An 18962-nucleotide genomic window follows, 5' to 3' on the forward strand; every position below is an offset into this window, starting at 1 on the left:
GTACACACTAGCGCCACTGCTAAATAATCGTGATTATTTAAATTTAACAAAATATATTTAAAAAAGGGGGTCGCTACGTACTGTATCTTGTATTAAAGTACCTTTTGAGTACCTACATCAAACTAGTTTCTATGTTGCTGGATTCGTCAATCTATGCGTCCAAAGTTAAAACGACCGTTTTTGTTTTGAGTTTATATAGATTGACGAATACAGCAACATAGAAACTAGTTTGATGTATTCAAAAGGTACTTCAATACAAGATACCTACAGTACGTAGCGGCCCCCTTTTTTTAAATAATTATCTTTCGTTAAATTGAAATAATCACGATTATTTAGCAGTGGCGCTAGTGCGCACGTTGACAAGTGTCCTTAACAAGTGTCCCAGATATGATAATAAATAAAAAGTTTAGTACAGAGTTAATTCCTCAATAAGTTACCGGAATAGATCGTAGGAATTTAAAAGCTTCCAAGTCCTATTTATACCTACGGGTTTAAATTAATCCATAAGAGTAAGTTACGTTCTCGTTCGCTAGTTCCCTGCTGTGCACCGGCCTGGATCATACCCACTATTTATAAACAGTTAGCAAGTAATTGGTATAGTGTTGTGCCTTTGAGATAATCTCAGGAATTAGTGAAGCGATATATTTTTTGCTTAGTAATTACCGCCTGTAACTCGCTCTGTGGAATGTTTCCGACCATAGAGCATGTGAATTCTCTGGAATAATAGTATAATTTAGTAAGTACTTATATGAGAGGCTTAAGCAACTCGGCACCACTAACTAGTTTTGTTATATTTAGCTACAGTTGGTCGCAAGATCAGTTTGCTCATCTACATGATTACCTACCCCATACTATTATATATAAAAAAGTTTAGAAAAGGAAAGAAACTCATAGATTACCTATTCTATTTAAGAGCAACATGGTTTGTTATTATTAGGTTTTGTATTAATCAAAACATAATTATTGCCCATGAACAGCACATCAAACAAATATTTTGACCGCTGGTAGATACGATTGACTGTTAGTACTTTGCCTTATCATTAATACCAACGCAGTACACATATAGTATGTAAGTATCGCAAAGTGAATGGAATAGTGATTTATAATGACGACCCTTGGAAGCATAAATATGTCAGGCGTAAATAAAATATTGACTTTAGTCGACCGTGTTTTATTCCTTTATCCAACATTATAATATACTTAGTATAACTTAATAATAACATTTGGTATGGATATCTACTTAGTAGTTACAAACATATCGTATCGTCCCTGGTACCGTCCATCGGTGACGGGGAGAACAACAGACAGGCGCGCCTTGGACATGGCTTCAGCCGAACAGAGAGCTCACTCACGACTCTTCAGGTACAGAGTGTCTTAAATAAATTATTGTTATGCCAGCACTGATTTCAGTTCAGAGAGGCACATTAGGGGGTGTCTTGCAAGGCTCCGGCGAAGGCGGACGGCGCTCTTCAGGCCGCCGGGAACGATAGTACGCGCAGTATGGCAGCGGATCCCAGAAAGCGAACAGTGCTTCGCGTGTGTCCAACACCGAATCCAACAGCTTCCCCACAGTAGCCGTGTGCCCACATCGACTCGTCGAAGCTTGGCATAAATAAGGCAGTGATACTCCTACGCGAGCTGCCATCGCAACTATCCTGTTCCCATGGCCGTTTGTCAACGCTTCTTCGCGTACCAGTCTGAATGACATGTGACCAGTCATGGGCTTCGACGGTGACAATGATGACACATATTTTTGCACCCACAGGTCGACCTCTTCGTCTTTCTGCGGTACCAGTCCTTTTCTCACGGAATCTACGCGACATGTCACGTTGTTCACCGCTCGAGATTCCTTTAAAGTTGTACAAGTTACAATTCTTTCTCCTTTGGGCTCTTTGATAATAACCCATGGCTTCTCTGCGCTTATCTCGCGTGTAAATCTGAAGTTTGATTTGTCTTCTGGCATAACGAATCGTAGCCGGTCTCTTGCACCTCGCGCTCCAGCACTAGCGATATAATACCGGCCTTCCCTGGAGGCATAGTTCTCGTACCACGAACGAACGTCGTGTTCGCTGGCCACTACCCAAAACTCCGGTGTCGCCAACCCGGCCGCGCGGCACACCCGTATCAATTCCAAAGGGTCATCCAAAGTTACGACGTCACGAGCACTAGGCACGAAACACTGACAGCCCATTACTTCTAGATATGGTTTGGCCAGTGCGTCATAATAAGCCGGGGTCGAGGAACTCACGGGTACATAAAACACCGCAGATTCTCTGTCCACTATCTCACGCAAGGCGCGCGCATAGGCTAACGGGTCCGCCGGGTTGGGTCGTGGAACTGTGTAGAATTTGTTGACGGCTGCGGAATACTTCAGCAAAGTAAATTGCTCCTCCAACTCGAAGGCGACGACTCTTGCCCCCGCTGAGTGGAAATTTCTCGCCAAGTGCAACGCTTGAACAGAACTTCCGCCACTGATGAGGACGGTCCTCTGCTTGGTGATTTTTTCTGAGCGGAGAGCGCGGGCAATCAATTTTATCACTCCTATTGGGCACTGTATGCACTTCCAGAAAATAAACAGCGACGCGGCTATCCAGAGTGTCGGCAATACCACGAGAATCTGTTTCCAAGCCGGGTGTGCAATGATACTTAGCAGAGCGAAGAGCGGTCGGAAAAAGAGTCGAGGCCCCCAGGTGAGTATTCTGATGATGCGGGGTAGCGGCAGCGGGCGCTCCGGGGAGATGGCACGTTCTTCCGGAATAAGCGAGAATGTGGAGGAGAAGGACCGTCGCAGCGCGGTGAAGGGCGGCGGTTGGTGCGAGCAGCGCTTGACGCGCGGAGAGAACACGAGCTCTGTGTTAGAGCGCGCGAGGCGGCAGTACTCGGGCGCGCAGGCGGGCATGGCGGCGGGACTGGCGCGCGCGCTCCAAGCCGCTGCATATAAACTACCTCGTTATCAACGTGCCCGCCGAGCGCCCGCCGCTCATCTTTGCACCCAATTAACTACTACCTAGATTAGATCGAAAACAAACAAATATACTGAAATTGAATTAGAATAATGAGTTGATAATTAATTAGGACGCGAATTCGGTGAATGGTGCAAACTGCAAAGGTTTGAGTCAAACCGTTTGACATTATTCTTTTTTGTGAAGGTACCACTAAATGGGCGTAATAATTATCGCTCAATGTACGCAAGTGAGAAATGGGTATATTAGTTATGGACTTATGGCCAGGTAGAGCACATACACAATTACTTTAGAAGTTTTAATTTATTTCACTACTAATAAATAACAATTTCAAGTAGGTAGTACAACCTATACAATAGTATAACATTAATTATTTTAAAATCTCATTCTGAATTCTAAATAATGATTTTACAGAATATTTGTGGTTGTACCTGGTACCTAGTCCCTACCTAGGTAGGTACCTACTCCCAGCCCACAAGATGCCCACAAGCACGTATCTATAGGGTAGGGCCGATTACTCGAAGTCACTGCTGAATTTACGCAGACTTATCTGCTTATAACGAGATGAGATTACTTATGTAGCTTTTTCGAGTAAGTACGGCAGGGGCGAAAGCTTTCGGTACCGTGCCAAGAAACAATTTGTTAAATGTATATACATATAATCTACTTGCATCAACACACATGACAATTATGTACTTAAAATACACATTTAAAAGTACAAAAACTTGTACATACTAATTCGAAGTTGCGTACGATGGGTTCAGCCGATTTTGGCACTTGATTTGAAATAAAGACCATTCAACTTTCATTTATCAAAGCTAAATTCCTATTTGTGAAGTTCATAAAACATTATTACTAGTAACATTTAAAATAGGAATTATAGAAATGCAGTGAACGGATAAAATGCTATTTGTGTCAGAGCATTTTACAAATGTAAATAAGGAAGGTACTTGCTGCAATGTACCTCATATCAATTTATTTAATAATACTTTTCAGTTTTGAATAATTTTACGGTTTAGACTCACTTGTTTTAAGACACTCAAAACAAGTGAGTCTAACTAAACCGTAAAATTATTCAATGTTAGTATGTCTCACAACAGTTTAAATTCAATACTTTTCAGTATTTACAAACATAAAATTCCTTAAATATTTGCCTGTCCAGATTTTTTGCAGTATTGTATATAGGTATTTATAAAGGCAAATGAACCAAAAAATTGCTATAAGAATATCAAAAGCCTCAAACAAAAACAATAAAATAACATGTAATGTAACAAGCAGATTGACTAACATTTAGGCACTCTCATAAATAGTCAAATCAAATCATTAAAATTTGTTTCAAAGTAAATGCCTTTCTGCAAGACTAAAATTTTATATTATGTATTTCGTTTATTATTCAAAGTAAATGATGTGTTTTAACATTTACAAATTCAAAGAGTGTTTAAGTCTAAATTTACTTAAGAAAAAACATAAACAAAAATTTTTTTAGTCAAGTTAGGTGTAACTCTAAAAGTTATAAGTATAGGTATTCATCATACTTATTATGAAACAATTTGAAAAACATAAGTATGATTAGATTACAATACATGGTTCTACTACCCATGCTTTAGTTAACACTTTTACACTGCTAAGCCAGAGATTATAATAGAAAATATGATACTAATATGATATGGGTACAATAGAGTTCAAATTTAGAATACAGAAATAATAAATGCTATAAAATCCTATTAAGATGTCTTTTTAATAAATATCTTTTTCCATTAATTTAATATGCAACAGTAAATTTACTATTAAATTACAATTATAAAATAAATGGTAAGTTAGTTTCCTTCAAATCAATTGAGCCATTCTTACAGACTATGTGCAATTCATTATGTGGCTCTCCCTCAAACCTGAACCGCTTTGGGTGGGAGTCATCCATGAACCGTCCCAGCTTCATTATTTTCTCATCTACTGTTATTCTATCTGCTATTAGATTTGTGGCTGGCAAATTCTTAAGAATGTCATGAATTAGTAACTCAACTTTTCCCTTTTCATGTATGAAAATACTGCTTTTGTCTATCAACTGGGAAGCATGCATAAATACTTCTCCACTCTTTAAGGAAGCTTGCAGGTTACCCGAGAAACCTGTGATGCGCAGATTTCCTTGCTGTATCACATCTATGGTCACGGCCCTATGGAGATGGTCCAATGATATATTACCCATAGCAGTTGTGAAGTGGGACTTGTCACTGTAACAGGACTTGACGCTGATGGAGCCGGCGTGAGACGTGACGGAGAAAGAATTTGCCATAACATTGTTGCAATCAATTACTGCATCCTTGCCTGTTTTCAATTCTATATTGCTTGCTACCAGTCTGCCTTCTGTCTTGATCTGACCCTGCACACTCTCCACTCTAATATTCTGTGCCTTTAGATCCGCGACATTTACTGTTCCTTTCTGAGTCTTCACCACAAACTCCTCTCCTTCTAATTTGGCCAGATGCACTGAAGCATTGTCAGTGGTAGTAACATGAACTTTTAATTGATATGGAACATGTATCAGGCAGACGTCATCTCTGTCTGAAGACTTATTTTTATTTAGCAGCTCAAGGCGCTTAGAAGATTGTTTTACTTGAAAATCACCTGTATCTTTGCCTTTACTATACAATATCATAGTCAGCTTGTCGTGGGCTTTTATGTCGTTGACGTCAATTGGCTGCACTTTCACATGAATGGGGCTTTCCACAAAGATCTCAGAAGCTTTGTTATCTATTGTCTTTTCCACAGTTCTGACAATATTTAACTTATTCAAATCGGGCAAACTGCTATAATCAACAAAAGTTAACCTCAAAATTTTGAGGCACTTATGTAAGACTCGTTGACCCGTCGGAGAGAACATATTTGACTATTTGATACACTTTTCAAAATTATTAGAACATAATTCCTGTTATTATAATCTAATTAGTATATCGCTAATTTCATATTCGTTTTTTTATAATACTGACAGTACTCTGTCGGTGGACATCTGACTTTGACAGTGACAGGACAGCAGATCAAGCCATAGATTATAGGATCCTAATAGATATGGTATACGCGTGCATCCATGAGGGATATATAGCTGGTAAACCAAATCTTGTCAGTAAAAAAAGGCGCGAAATTCAAATTTTCTATGGGACGATATCCCTTCCCGTCTACATTTTTCAAATTTGCCGCCTTTTTCTACTGTCAAGATTTGGTTGACCAAGTATATATATTATACTACTCTTTGGACAAAACATACGCAATGCGACACTATGACTGGTCGAATTTATTTGTTGCCCACCATAATGTCTATAATCCATACCAATTTACGGTAAAGAATTAAAAAAATTAGCGAGACACAGATATCTCTTTCTCGCTCTCACTTATTGGTGCGGTGCACCATGACCTTAAACGGTGCGGTAATGTGTTATGGTACGGCTATAAAGTCATAACACACTGTTACACCGCACCGCGACCTTTGTGTGCCGCATACATAAGTGAGAGCGAGAAACAGAATATCTCTCTCGTTCTCACTTATGCGTGCGACGCACCAAGGTCGCAGTGCGGTATGATAGTGTGTTACGGCTATAACATTCCCGACAACATGTGTCAATGTCATTTGGACAATTGGACATTGCAGTGGTATTTTTATAAAAAATTAAAGGTATTCCTATTATCTCATAAAAATTGGAAAAGTGCATAAATTAAATCAAATTTATAATAATTGATTATTTTGGCAAAGCCTCTAGTTCAGGTTTTAATTACTTGTAAGGCAATCACGTTGATTTATTTACATATCAGCTTGCCTTTCCTGTCAAACCGCTCCTCATTGCTCATGCTTTCATTTTAATTCCCATTTCGTTCTAAGGTTTTACATTGTAGAAGTGGAAATTAACTGATAGTATTTTACTAATGGACGCGTAGAAGATGACTCAGATTATTTAGGAGCAAAGACTACCTGAACTGCTACTGCTACTAGAATCTGGGATGCCCAAAGGAAATGAACACAATGAACGTGGATTTAAAGCAAACGTTTGCGCGCATCAAGCCAGTGTGCGATATTGTGATGATGTGCCCCAACGCGGACTCCATCGCGCAGTTCACCAGCCGCGTGGGCGAGCTGAAGAAGGAGGCCGTGCAAGAGCTGCAACAGTACCTCTTGTTCCCATTCATAACACATATAAAGTCTACTGAAATTGAGTAAGTCACAAATATTGTTTACCCTCTGCATTTTCCATACTAAAGTCTTATCTCCACTATTATAACACAACTTTTTATTTAATGTTTATGGTAGGTATTTAATAAAACCGGCCATGTGCGAGTCGGACTCGCGTTCCAAGGGTTCCGTACATTAAGTGCGAGTCACACTTGACTGCACATTTCTAATAGTATGGATGCCAAAGAGATAAAAATAGATGACAACAACATTGAGTATGTAACAGAATATATATATTTAGGTCAATTAATATCCAACCATGACTAAACAACAAAGGAAATAGACAGAAGAATTGGAAATGCGTGGAAGAGATACTGGTCGCTGAAAGAAGTCATGAAAAATAACCAAATAAGTATGCACATCAAAAGAAAACTCTTCAACACATGCATTCTACCAATCTTCACATATGGCTGCCAGCATCTTAAAGAAAAGAAGAATAGACAAAATAAGTTGCAAGAATTTAAGAGACAAAACAGGGTTTACTGATGTTACATACAAAACAAAACAACTAAAATGGAAGTGGGCTGGACATACTATTAGAGGAGGAGATAAATGGAGCAACTCTGGCACCCTAGAGGGCATAAAAGAAACAGAGGCAGGCAATTTAAAAGATGGTCCGATGAAATTGAAGACATCCAGCCATGTCATCTCAGGCACAAAAACAAAAACATGGACCAGATTAGTTCATAATAAGGAAGAGTGGAGAAGATTGGGGGAGGCCTTTGCCCTAAGGCACACAGAATCAGTTACCGTAGTAAATTAAGGAAAACTGTAGATATAATTAAAAAAAAGAAAAAAAAATATTCTGAAATAAGGCTATAAATAAATAAATAAATAAAACTAGAACAAATTAAATTATTATTCAGAAAATATTTTAATTTGTAAGCCTTCAGTATGAAGTGCATATACTTGGAAAAATTCGACCAATGCCGCTGTCCCCCGGTGGCCCAGAGGCAACAGGCACCTGCCGCAATAGCAGAGGACGCTGGTTCAATTCCAGCCTGGGGCACTAGAGGCTTGGGTAATTTTTTCTTAGTATATGACATTTATTTCAGTTAATAAGATATATGTATTTATGGTTGCTGCTCCAATTCACAAACTAGAGGACATTAAAACTTTATATATTTGTATGTTTTAGGAAAAAATATGAGCTCCAGTGGAGGATAATAGATGCCATGCGAGTGGTGCTGGAAAAAGTAACTGTGATCAGCTTCGAGATGTGCATCAAGATAGAAACAGGGCTGCTCAGCCTGGTGTTCGACAACTCCAAGCCTGGCATGGGTATGATTACCATTCTAATTATATGACTCTTTGTAGATTTTACCTTTCATAACCTTTTTAGGGTTCCGTAGCCAAATGGCAAAAAACGGAACCCGTATGGATTTGTCATGTCTGTCTGTCTGTCTGTCCGTCCGTATGTCACAGCCACTTTTTTCCGAAACTATTATAACTATACTGTTGAAACTTGGTAAGTAGATGTATTCTGTGAACCGCATTAAGATTTTCACACAAAAATAGAAAAAAAAAAACAATAAGTTTTGGGGGTTCCCCATACTTAGAACTTGAGTTTCAAAAAAAATTTTTTTTTTCATCAAACCCATAGGTGTGGGGTATCTATGGATAGGTCTTCAAAAACGATATTGAGGTTTCTAATATCATTTTTTTCTAAACTGAATAGTTTGCGCGAGAGACACTTCAAAAGTGGTAAAATGTGTCCCCCCCCCCTGTAACTTCTAAAATAAGAGAACGATAAAACTAAAAAAAATATATGATGTACATGACCATGCAAACTTGCACCGAAAATTCGTTTGAACGAGATCTAGTAAGTAGTTTTTTTAATACGTCATAAATCCCCTAAATACGGAACTCTTCATGGGCGAATCCGACTCGCACTTGGCCGCTTTTTTGATTTTCGTTACATTATGTTTTAAAAACAACTGCCATTAGGAGGTTAAGTTCAATTTCATGGAAATAATCATTATCATCATCAATGGCCACTACATCCCTGATGGATGATTGTTGCAACACTGTGTCAAGAGCGGTTGAGATGGCCAATGCATTTCTGCTTATGGCACTTCTTGCCGCACATGTCGCATGTGTGAATATGTTGAGCCCCTGGTTCCGAGACCAGGCTACCAGCTTGATGACGCCTGTCCCTTTGATGTGTCAAGTTTTCCAGCCAAATCCAAATCAAAGCTTAATTATTCTTGGGGAGAAATTCTGTTTTCTCTCTCACAACTGCAAAAACCAAATTTTATTTATGGTTTAATTTACGTATTTTTAGTCACAACAGCGACACGCGGAGCGGAAGCGTAAGATTGCTTTAATGTTAGTACAGTCACCTGCAATAATATGTTACTCTTCGAAGGCCGCAAAAATATGTGACACGTTCTTGTGGCTCTACAAATAAGATCGTGTCAGATATTTTTGCTGCCTTCGTTGTGTAACATATTATTGCAGGTGACTGTACCTACAACACGTCAGGACAGTTCAAATTCGACCAAAATTTTATTTAAATTATAATTTTAGTTGCGGATGTACCAGAAGAGCTAAAGCACTCTGTTATGAAGTGCCTAACAGTGCTAATGCTGCACATCGACGACTGCGTCCGCAAGAAAATGCTTCGCACGCAGGTGCCGCTTATCGCGCAGGCTGTCTTCGTGTCCGTCCATCTTGCCAAGCTGGAGAGGCTCAGGGCGCTAAGGTTAGTCTCTGTTAAATTTCAGCTGTAGCACTAGTAGTGTTGAACCTACCCCCATTCAGAGATGGGCATCATTCGAATAAACTTTTATCGGAATAATCATTCGAATAAACAATAATTCACGACTTTTTGAATTATTCGCGAATGAATCATCCGCGACCGGTAGACTACGTCGGAAATAGATGCCTGAATCTCACTGTCCAAGGCCCTAGATCACGCGGCCGCGGTAGGCCTAAGAAGCGCTGGCTGGACGTCGTGACAGCGGACATGCAAGAGAACAATCTCACACATGAGGATGCTGAAGACCGGGCAAAGTGGAGAAGACTAAGCAGGAAAGCGGACCCTGGCGCTAGGCCGGGAAAACGCTAGGTTGAAGAAGAAGAAGAAGAAGAATCATCCGCGAATAATTCATCCGCGGATGATTCATTCGCGAATAATTCATCCGCGGATGAATCATTCGAACACTTTTCAAATGACGAATGATTAATTCGTTATTTCATTCGAATAAATCCACGAAGAATATTTAAGTTTTTTGGCTTATTCCATTCAAATAAACAACACGAATAATAGCACGTTTCATATGACTTGTTCTTTTACTGTATATTTGTTCAGAAGTTAAAGATTGTTAATGGTTAAACGCTAAGCCCAGGTAGTATAATAAAAAAAGGACTAGCGTGAACAATGAATTACTCACACACAAAGTTAGTAACTTTCTGGCCTGACCTAGAAAGAGATAGCTGTATAATAAAAGAGTGAGAACACCAAATTTTCTTAGCAGTTGTTTTCTTCAGAGCGAATCTCACAACGCATTTATATTTACAGTTACTATTTAGGTAGTTGCATTGCACATTACAGTTGCCAATCTTTCTAAACCGTGAAAAGTTAAGAAGGTATTCGAATAAACAAATTATTCGTGGTAATTCATTCGACGAATAAATTATTCGCGGATAAATTATTCGACAAATAATTTATTCAAATAAGAATAATCATCCGACATTTTTATTCGTCATTCGCGATAAATTTTGTTATTCTTATTCGTTATTCGTCATTCGAATAAATTTTACCCATCTCTACCCCCATTCACTGTCAAAACACCCAGGTTTTTCCAGATGACTGCGTTTGTTTTGTCCTGGCAACTTTTCTACGTAAACGTATTTTTTGAGTTTAAAACCCACAATTTGTCATCAGACTGGCAGCTATCGACTCCGTAACAGCGCACACCGCGTGCCACCGCCAGCTGACGGACGCGTACCACATAAAGGACATACCGCTGGAGGCGCTGGTGGTGGACATGCTGGCCAGCATCCTGCCCGGCGTGCTGGCCGCGCTGCAGGACGTAGCCACCTGCCACGACAATCCCGGACACGCGGTGATAGTGGTAACGATTTACCCCTATTTGACTAAGATGCAGTTATTGGATTAGGATTGATATTCTACTAGAATCTATAGTAAAATATCAGTCCTCTAAACTACAGTACTTAAATTCCTAGTAACATGCAATTATAAAACTCGCCTAACAATACATACATACAAACTCAGAAAAGCTTTCACATATCAAAGTTCATTGACACATTGTTCCATATCGCGAATGTCTACTATATTTTCCTCCGTGATTTTCCCCAACAAAAATTACACAACGTACAGCTGTACGAGCTGCAAAAGTGCATGGACACACTAGAAACAGACTTCATTCAGTCTGTACAGTCATCTCATCTGCAATAACATGTTACTCTTCGAAGGCCGCAAAAATATGTGACAAGCTCCTATGGCTCTACAAATAAGATCGTATCAGATATTTTTGCGGCCTTGGTTTTTGTGTGAAATGCGGACCAAATACTACCTGTAGGTAACGAAATAGAACTACAAGTTTGCATAGGAAATGTACAAGCTTACAATTTTTGTATTTCAGTGTCAAACATTTTAATCCAAGTATTTTTGATTATGTGGTGTACGCATTGTTAAGTTAACATACACTTTTCAGGCAGCGATTGACGCGATACACCGCATATTGTGTCTCACGATGAACGACAAATACTTGCTCAAGCACTCGAACATAACGGCCGAGCACTTCGCTAAGATGGTCATAGACAAGCGAAAACCTAACAAAGAAGTAAGCAGTAAGGGTAATTGATATTTCTAAGGCATTTTCTATGTTTTATGTATTTAGTTTATTGGTTAGTTATTTTTCAGTTAGAATATTTCATCAAAGTATCATTTAACATTTTCAAGGTATTTGTTTTATATTGTTGCATTGCATGCAATATTAAATGATAAATCGTCAAGAAACTGCAAGGAAGTAAACCAAAAGCATTTTTAGTCTGTTTTATTCGGATCTCAAAAGAATGTAGGTGAACGAAAAGCCACCTGACTCCGTCGACCAATTATACAATTCCATAGAATCAAAATATTGCATAGCAAGCTGCCAAAAAAACTAAAATAAAAAAATGTTAAAATGTATTAAACATATTGGTTATTTATCCTTAGTTCCATTATTTTCACCATCGATGTACGAAAAAGAAAATGGAAAAGGTTCCTCACATGAAGATTGTTTCAGAAAAGAATCCCAAGGAGATATCCAAACGTTCAGCGGAGTGGTTCGCGATGGCGGGCGAGAAGCTGGTGCTGATCAGCAAGAGTCTGTCGGAGCTGATCACGTACGATCACCCTAAAGTGCGCCGCGAACTTGGCGTGTACTGCGACAGGCTGCTCACTGAGTGCCACCAGTGAGTCTTATGACATCTTTAGTCACAGAGTTAATATCCCCAAGGAGATATCCAGGCGTTCAGCGGAGTGGTTCGCGATGGCGGGCGAGAAGCTGGTGCTGATCAGCAAGAGTCTGTCGGAGCTGATCACGTATGATCACCCTAAAGTGCGCCGCGAACTTGGCGTGTACTGCGACAGGCTACTCACTGAGTGCCACCAGTGAGTCTTATGACATCTTTGGTCACAGAGTTAATATCCCCAAGGAGATATCCAAACGTTCAGCGGAGTGGTTCGCGATGGCGGGCGAGAAGCTGGTGCTGATCAGCAAGAGTCTGTCGGAGCTGATCACGTATGATCACCCTAAAGTGCGCCGCAAACTTGGCGTGTAGGTACTGCGACAGGCTACTCACTGAGTGCCACCAGTGAGTCTTATGACATCTTTAGTCACAGAGTTAATATCCCCAAGGAGATATCCAAACGTTCGGCGGAGTGGTTCGCGATGGCGGGCGAGAAGCTGGTGCTGATCAGCAAGAGTCTGTCGGAGCTGGTCACGTATGATCACCCTAAAGTGCGCCGCGAACTTGGCGTGTACTGCGACAGGCTGCTCACTGAGTGCCACCAGTGAGTTTGACATCTTTTAGATATACAAACGTTTTCTTCAGTGGTTCTCGATGACAGGAAGCTGGTGCTAATCAGCAAGCAGCGGTCGGCAACCTTTTAGCAGCCAAGGGCCACATAGTAGTTAACGAAGTTGACGCGGGCCGTACTTTGTTAATAGTTATGACTTTATCAGACATTGTCGTTTGTCAATATTACATACAAAATAGCCAGGGAGGCTGGCGGGCCGCAAGTGACAGGTTCACGGGCCGCAGGTTGCCGACCGCTGCAAGAGTGTCCGAGCTGATCACGGACGATCACCCTAAAGTGCGCCTTGAACCTGGCTTGTTCTGCGCCAGGCCTCACTGAGTGAGTGCCACCAGTGAATTTACTCATATTACTGTCTTATTTACCTACATTAGCACTTCATATCATAGAAACTAAACTCCTAAAATATTTTAGGCACACCTAGGGTAATACGGTAGCTTCCGATATTACAATAGAGTGAAACTGACGTTAAAGACAATGTATTGACCACTACAAAAAGATTTTTGCTGTAGGTAATATGTGGAGTGGAGTTGTTGACAGAAATGTACGGCTGTTAAAATGTACCTACTCACTTTCACGTATCGTAAAGTTATAAACTTTAAATAAATGTCATATACAAAGAAAAAGTCACCAAGGCCTCCAGTGCCCCAGGCTGGAATCGAACCAGCGTCTTCTGCTATCGCGGCAGGTGCCTACTTGTGTGTTGTGGTGGCTAGTGTGTCTACTTGAAATAAAAACAAATTAAAATATTTTCTGAAAATAATTTAATTTGTTCTAATACATGGTAAAGTTTTCCCTTAATTCGTAATCGTATCAAATGATACATATAAATATATGAATGATAGATATTGTAATAATTTCTGCCAGAACAATGCAGCCATCCGTCTCCATCGCACTCGACCAGCTGGTGGCGCTCTCTGGCGACTGTCACCCCGAGGTGTCGGAGTACTGCTCGAGCGCGGTGCGCGCGCACTGCGGCCAGCACGCGGCCGACACTCTGCGGGACAACTTCGCGGGCATCGTCGCCGGCCTGCCGCGGGTGCTGAACAACGTCGGTGAGTGCAGCCACAAAACAAATACAGTACAGAAGTCTCGTAAACCAACTTACCTCTCGTAAACCACTGGTAGCTTAAAAAACGACAATTCACCGTTTGATGTTGAATTTAAACAACCGTCCACTGAACAGTTATAATAACTTTATTTTTGTTTCTCCATTATTGCACAAAAAAGTTCACAGACGCGTGCCTCAAGCGGATGGCACTCGCGCTCGGACTGGTCCCAACCGGTCCGAGATATCGTGTCCGTGAGCAGTGTCTATGTGTGCGTTGCTCGAGCGCACTTTGTATGTAGATTGATTTCTGTACTGTATCTGTTTTGTGGTGCAGCCGTCTCGCTCGCACGCACTGGACCTATTATAGATGGTCAAGCAGATCTTGGCAATAGAAAAAGACGGCAAATTTGAAAAATGTAGGCGCGAAGGGATATAGAAAATATGAATTTCGCGCCTTTTTCTACTGACAAGATTTGCTTGACCATCATTAGTAGCGTTGTCCGAGGTTGAGCAGTATTAGAGTGGCACCGATAATAATCTGAGTCTTGTTATCGACTGAAATTATACTTATTGCCTCCAGCTATCCCCATTCAGATACTACTCCGAATACTGCTGGAAAGGGGGCTTCCAATTACAAGACGTTTTGAGCCCTAGTCCCCACACTAGCCCAATATATGGATTGAGGACTATAACGCCAAATGTATACTACTAGCGACCCGCCCCGGCTTCGCACGGGTTAACAAATTATACATAAATCTTCCTCTTAAATCACTCTATTTATTGAAAAAAACCGCATCAAAATCCGTTGCGTACTTTTAAAAATATGAGCATACCTGGACAGACAGACAACGGGAAGCGACTTTGTTTTATACTATGTAGTGATTTATTTATTTATTTAAACTTTATTGCACAAAATATATACAACAATGTACAAATGGCGGACTTAATGCCAAATGGCATTCTCTACCAGTCAACCATAGGGCCAAACAGAGATACCTTCAATTGGTGCAGAGAGAGAAAATATATTGAGTGAGTTAAAAAAAGCAAACTATACTTATAAATTACATAAATAAATAAAATATATATAAACTACCACATATTTATAAAATACATACTATAAATATAATAATGATGGATATTATTCGAACTCTTGCTTTAGCAAATGCTTACTTAACATTTATCTGTTTGTTTTAGATTCCGGCCGCAAATTAACAGCGCTCAACAGGCTATACGGCTACATCCAGGTGATGATGGACTCGGCGCAGCCGCAGACGCTGACCGCGGCGCTCAGCACGGAGCACTCGCTCCAGAGCTTCGTGTCCGCGCTGCTGGAGGCGGCCGCGCTGCACACCGACCTAGTGCTGCTCGCGCGCCACACGAGAGGTACAGACTATACTACGCAGACGCTGACCGCGGCTGTCAGCACGGAGCACTCGCTCCAGAGCTTCGTGTCCGCGCTGCTGGAGGCGGCCGCGCTGCACACCGACCTAGTGCTGCTCGCGCGCCACACGAGAGGTACAGACTATACTACGCAGACGCTGACCGCGGCTGTCAGCACGGAGCACTCGCTCCAGAGCTTCGTGTCCGCGCTGCTGGAGGCGGCCGCGCTGCACACCGACCTAGTGCTGCTCGCGCGCCACACGAGAGGTACAGACTATACTACGCAGACGCTGACCGCGGCTGTCAGCACGGAGCACTCGCTCCAGAGCTTCGTGTCCGCGCTGCTGGAGGCGGCCGCGCTGCACACCGACCTAGTGCTGCTCGCGCGCCACACGAGAGGTACAGACTATACTACGCAGACGCTGACCGCGGCTGTCAGCACGGAGCACTCGCTCCAGAGCTTCGTGTCCGCGCTGCTGGAGGCGGCCGCGCTGCACACCGACCTAGTGCTGCTCGCGCGCCACACGAGAGGTACAGACTATACTACGCAGACGCTGACCGCGGCTGTCAGCACGGAGCACTCGCTCCAGAGCTTCGTGTCCGCGCTGCTGGAGGCGGCCGCGCTGCACACCGACCTAGTGCTGCTCGCGCGCCACACGAGAGGTACAGACTATACTACGCAGACGCTGACCGCGGCTGTCAGCACGGAGCACTCGCTCCAGAGCTTCGTGTCCGCGCTGCTGGAGGCGGCCGCGCTGCACACCGACCTAGTGCTGCTCGCGCGCCACACGAGAGGTACAGACTATACTACGCAGACGCTGACCGCGGCTGTCAGCACGGAGCACTCGCTCCAGAGCTTCGTGTCCGCGCTGCTGGAGGCGGCCGCGCTGCACACCGACCTAGTGCTGCTCGCGCGCCACACGAGAGGTACAGACCAGGCATGTTGCGGATGTAGATTTTTTGACATCCGCGGATGCGGATATTTAAAGGCTCACATCCGCGGATGCGGATGCGGATGTCAAGATTAGGTACTTAGAAAACGTCAAATATTAAATTTTTAGTATTTTTTTATTACAAAAAAAAAACGAAACGTTTAGTATTTGAGCAAGAATATAGGTGCGTTATATTTAATAAACAGTAACTTGGCCGACTTTTCTGGATCTAGACGATTTCGTTATAGGTAATGACGAAATTACCCAGCACTTACGCCGCCGCTAAGACGTTCCTGTACCAACTTGTTCGACATCCGCATCCGCATAAGCTCCGCATCGATTTTATGCGGATGCGGATGCAGATGCGGATGTCGAAAAAAAAGCGGAAGTTCCGCGGTTGCGGATGCGGATGCGGATGTTCGCAACATCCCTGGTACAGACTAGTACACGTTATGACGCCTGGCCCCTATTTCACCACAGTGACAGGTGCGACAATTGTCGACATCACGTTGCTGACGTCACAGGCCTCCATAGGCTACGGTAACCGTTTACGGGCAGGGTGCTTGTTTGCCACCAACATTTTAATAATAACGTAACTCCATTATATCGCCAAAACAAGAATACTGCCCGCCCGATGGTAAGCGGTAACCGTAGCTCATGGATGCCTGTGACGTCAGCAACAGTGATGTTTTACAATTGTCGCACCTGTCACCGTGGTGAAATAGGGGCCTGGTCTCGTGCAGTAAACATTAGGTTGACTTGCGCGGGATTTTTTTTTAATGATATAGGAGGCAAACGAGCAGATGGATCACCTGAGGGTAAGCGATTATCGCCGGCCATGGACACCCGCAACACCAGAGGGGTTGTAAGTGTGTTGCCGGCCTTTAAGATGCGAGTACGCTCTTTTCTTGAAGGTTTGAAGGTCGTATTGGTCCAGAAATATCGCAGTTCATTCCACAGTTTAACTGTGCGACACAGGAAGTTTCTTGAGAAACGCACAGTTGAGGACTGCCAACCATCTAAGTGGTTAATATGGTAATGTTGTCGAGGATTACCTTATAACTTTTACTTCAAACTTCAACATTTATTCAGCAAATAGGCCACAAGGGCACTTTTACACGTCAACATTGAATTTACATACAAGCAAAAAAAATACATCAACAATTATAAAATACAACTGCAACTACCAAATCAAACTAACGTAATACAATTACTTAAGCTTTGGATTCCTCCGAAAACGGTGCCATAATATGACGGCCGCTATATAGCGTCGAATGACGTCACTAGAACGTTGTCTATGTAAACAAGATGGCGCGGTTTCCTAGACAGCGTTACGTTACGTTGATTGTCAACGTAACGTAAGATGACGGCCGTCATGACGGTGTCGATAGTTTCGTGAACGTTTTATTAGATAGCGGTGACGCCATTTTGAATAAATGACACGAGATTTGAATAAATGATTCCGTACTACGATTATTTTCCTCTTCTGATGATATTTCATCCTCCAAGTAAATTATAGATGATCAAGCAAATCTTGTCAGTAGGAAAAGGCGCGAAATTCAAATTTTCAATGGGACGTTATTCCATCGCGCCTATATTTTTCAAATTTGCCGCTTTGACCTTGGTGGATGACGGTGTGTTATGACGCCGTGGTACTTTCCACATGTCGCCACCGTAAAGACGGCCGTCTTTTGCGGCCGCTATATGACGGCCGTCATATGACGGCGCCGTTTTCGGAGGAATCCAAAGCTTTAGAGATGTATAAGGTTTCTTAATGTCAAATTACATAAAAAAAACTATAATAATAATATTAAAATTTAATTTAATTGCGCAGACGTGCCCGCAACAGCGCCGTTATCGCCGCCGTGGCTGCGGCTGCGGCACCTGGACGACGCGGCGGCCGCGCGGCTGTGGAGCACAGCGCTGCTGCTGGGCGGCGCCGAGTGCGCCTCGCTGCTGCTCGACCGGCTCGAGCCGCGCGAGCCCGAGAGCGCCGCGCTGGCCAACCTCCTCGTCTCAAGTATGCCACATTTTTTGCTTATCTTTTTGTATAAACTTTAATATTTACCGACCGGTCTGGCCTAGTGGGTAGTGACCCTGCCTGTGAAGCCGCGGTCCTGGGTTCGCGGTCTGGGGGCATTTATTTGTGCGATGAGCACAGATATTTGTTCCTGAGTCATGGTTGTTTTCTATGTATTTAAGTATTTGTATATTATATTATATATATCGTTGTCTGAGTACCCACAACACAAGCTTTCTTGAGCTTACCGTGGGGCTTAGTCAATTTGTGTAATAATGTCCTATAATATTTATTTATTTTATTTAGAATACTTTGTAATTTTTAGGGTTCCGTACCCAAAGGGTAAAAAAC

At 42.2% G+C, this 18962-nt stretch overlaps 3 protein-coding genes across 3 annotated transcripts in view; 1 reads left to right on the forward strand and 2 right to left on the reverse strand.

Moving 5' to 3' along the window:
* Window positions 1–1155: 1155 nt before the first annotated feature.
* On the reverse strand, window positions 1156–3085 carry LOC134659231 (uncharacterized). Its single transcript, XM_063514871.1, has one exon. It carries the CDS (start codon window positions 2897–2899, stop codon window positions 1412–1414), a length of 1488 nt encoding a protein of 495 aa, XP_063370941.1. The 5' UTR covers window positions 2900–3085; the 3' UTR covers window positions 1156–1411.
* Window positions 3086–4740: 1655 nt separating this feature from the next.
* On the reverse strand, window positions 4741–5980 carry LOC134659239 (uncharacterized). The gene has a single exon (XM_063514883.1). It carries the CDS (start codon window positions 5839–5841, stop codon window positions 4762–4764), a length of 1080 nt encoding a protein of 359 aa, XP_063370953.1. The 5' UTR covers window positions 5842–5980; the 3' UTR covers window positions 4741–4761.
* Window positions 5981–6867: 887 nt separating this feature from the next.
* LOC134656540 (TELO2-interacting protein 1 homolog) overlaps window positions 6868–18962 on the forward strand; it is a 28261-nt gene continuing 16166 nt past the window's right edge. The window contains exons 1-12 of the mRNA XM_063512103.1: window positions 6868–7163; window positions 8318–8460; window positions 9709–9883; window positions 11069–11258; window positions 11862–12003; window positions 12435–12603; window positions 12659–12781; window positions 12831–12932; window positions 13034–13204; window positions 14096–14283; window positions 15474–16586; window positions 18426–18611. Coding sequence (XP_063368173.1) covers window positions 6964–7163; window positions 8318–8460; window positions 9709–9883; window positions 11069–11258; window positions 11862–12003; window positions 12435–12603; window positions 12659–12781; window positions 12831–12932; window positions 13034–13204; window positions 14096–14283; window positions 15474–16586; window positions 18426–18611 — 2902 coding nt within the window. The 5' untranslated portion in view covers window positions 6868–6963. The remainder of the gene's footprint in view (window positions 7164–8317; window positions 8461–9708; window positions 9884–11068; window positions 11259–11861; window positions 12004–12434; window positions 12604–12658; window positions 12782–12830; window positions 12933–13033; window positions 13205–14095; window positions 14284–15473; window positions 16587–18425; window positions 18612–18962) is intronic.

This window comes from Cydia amplana, chromosome 2 (assembly GCF_948474715.1).
Source record: "Cydia amplana chromosome 2, ilCydAmpl1.1, whole genome shotgun sequence".
NCBI classification, from domain to species: Eukaryota; Metazoa; Arthropoda; class Insecta; order Lepidoptera; family Tortricidae; genus Cydia; species Cydia amplana.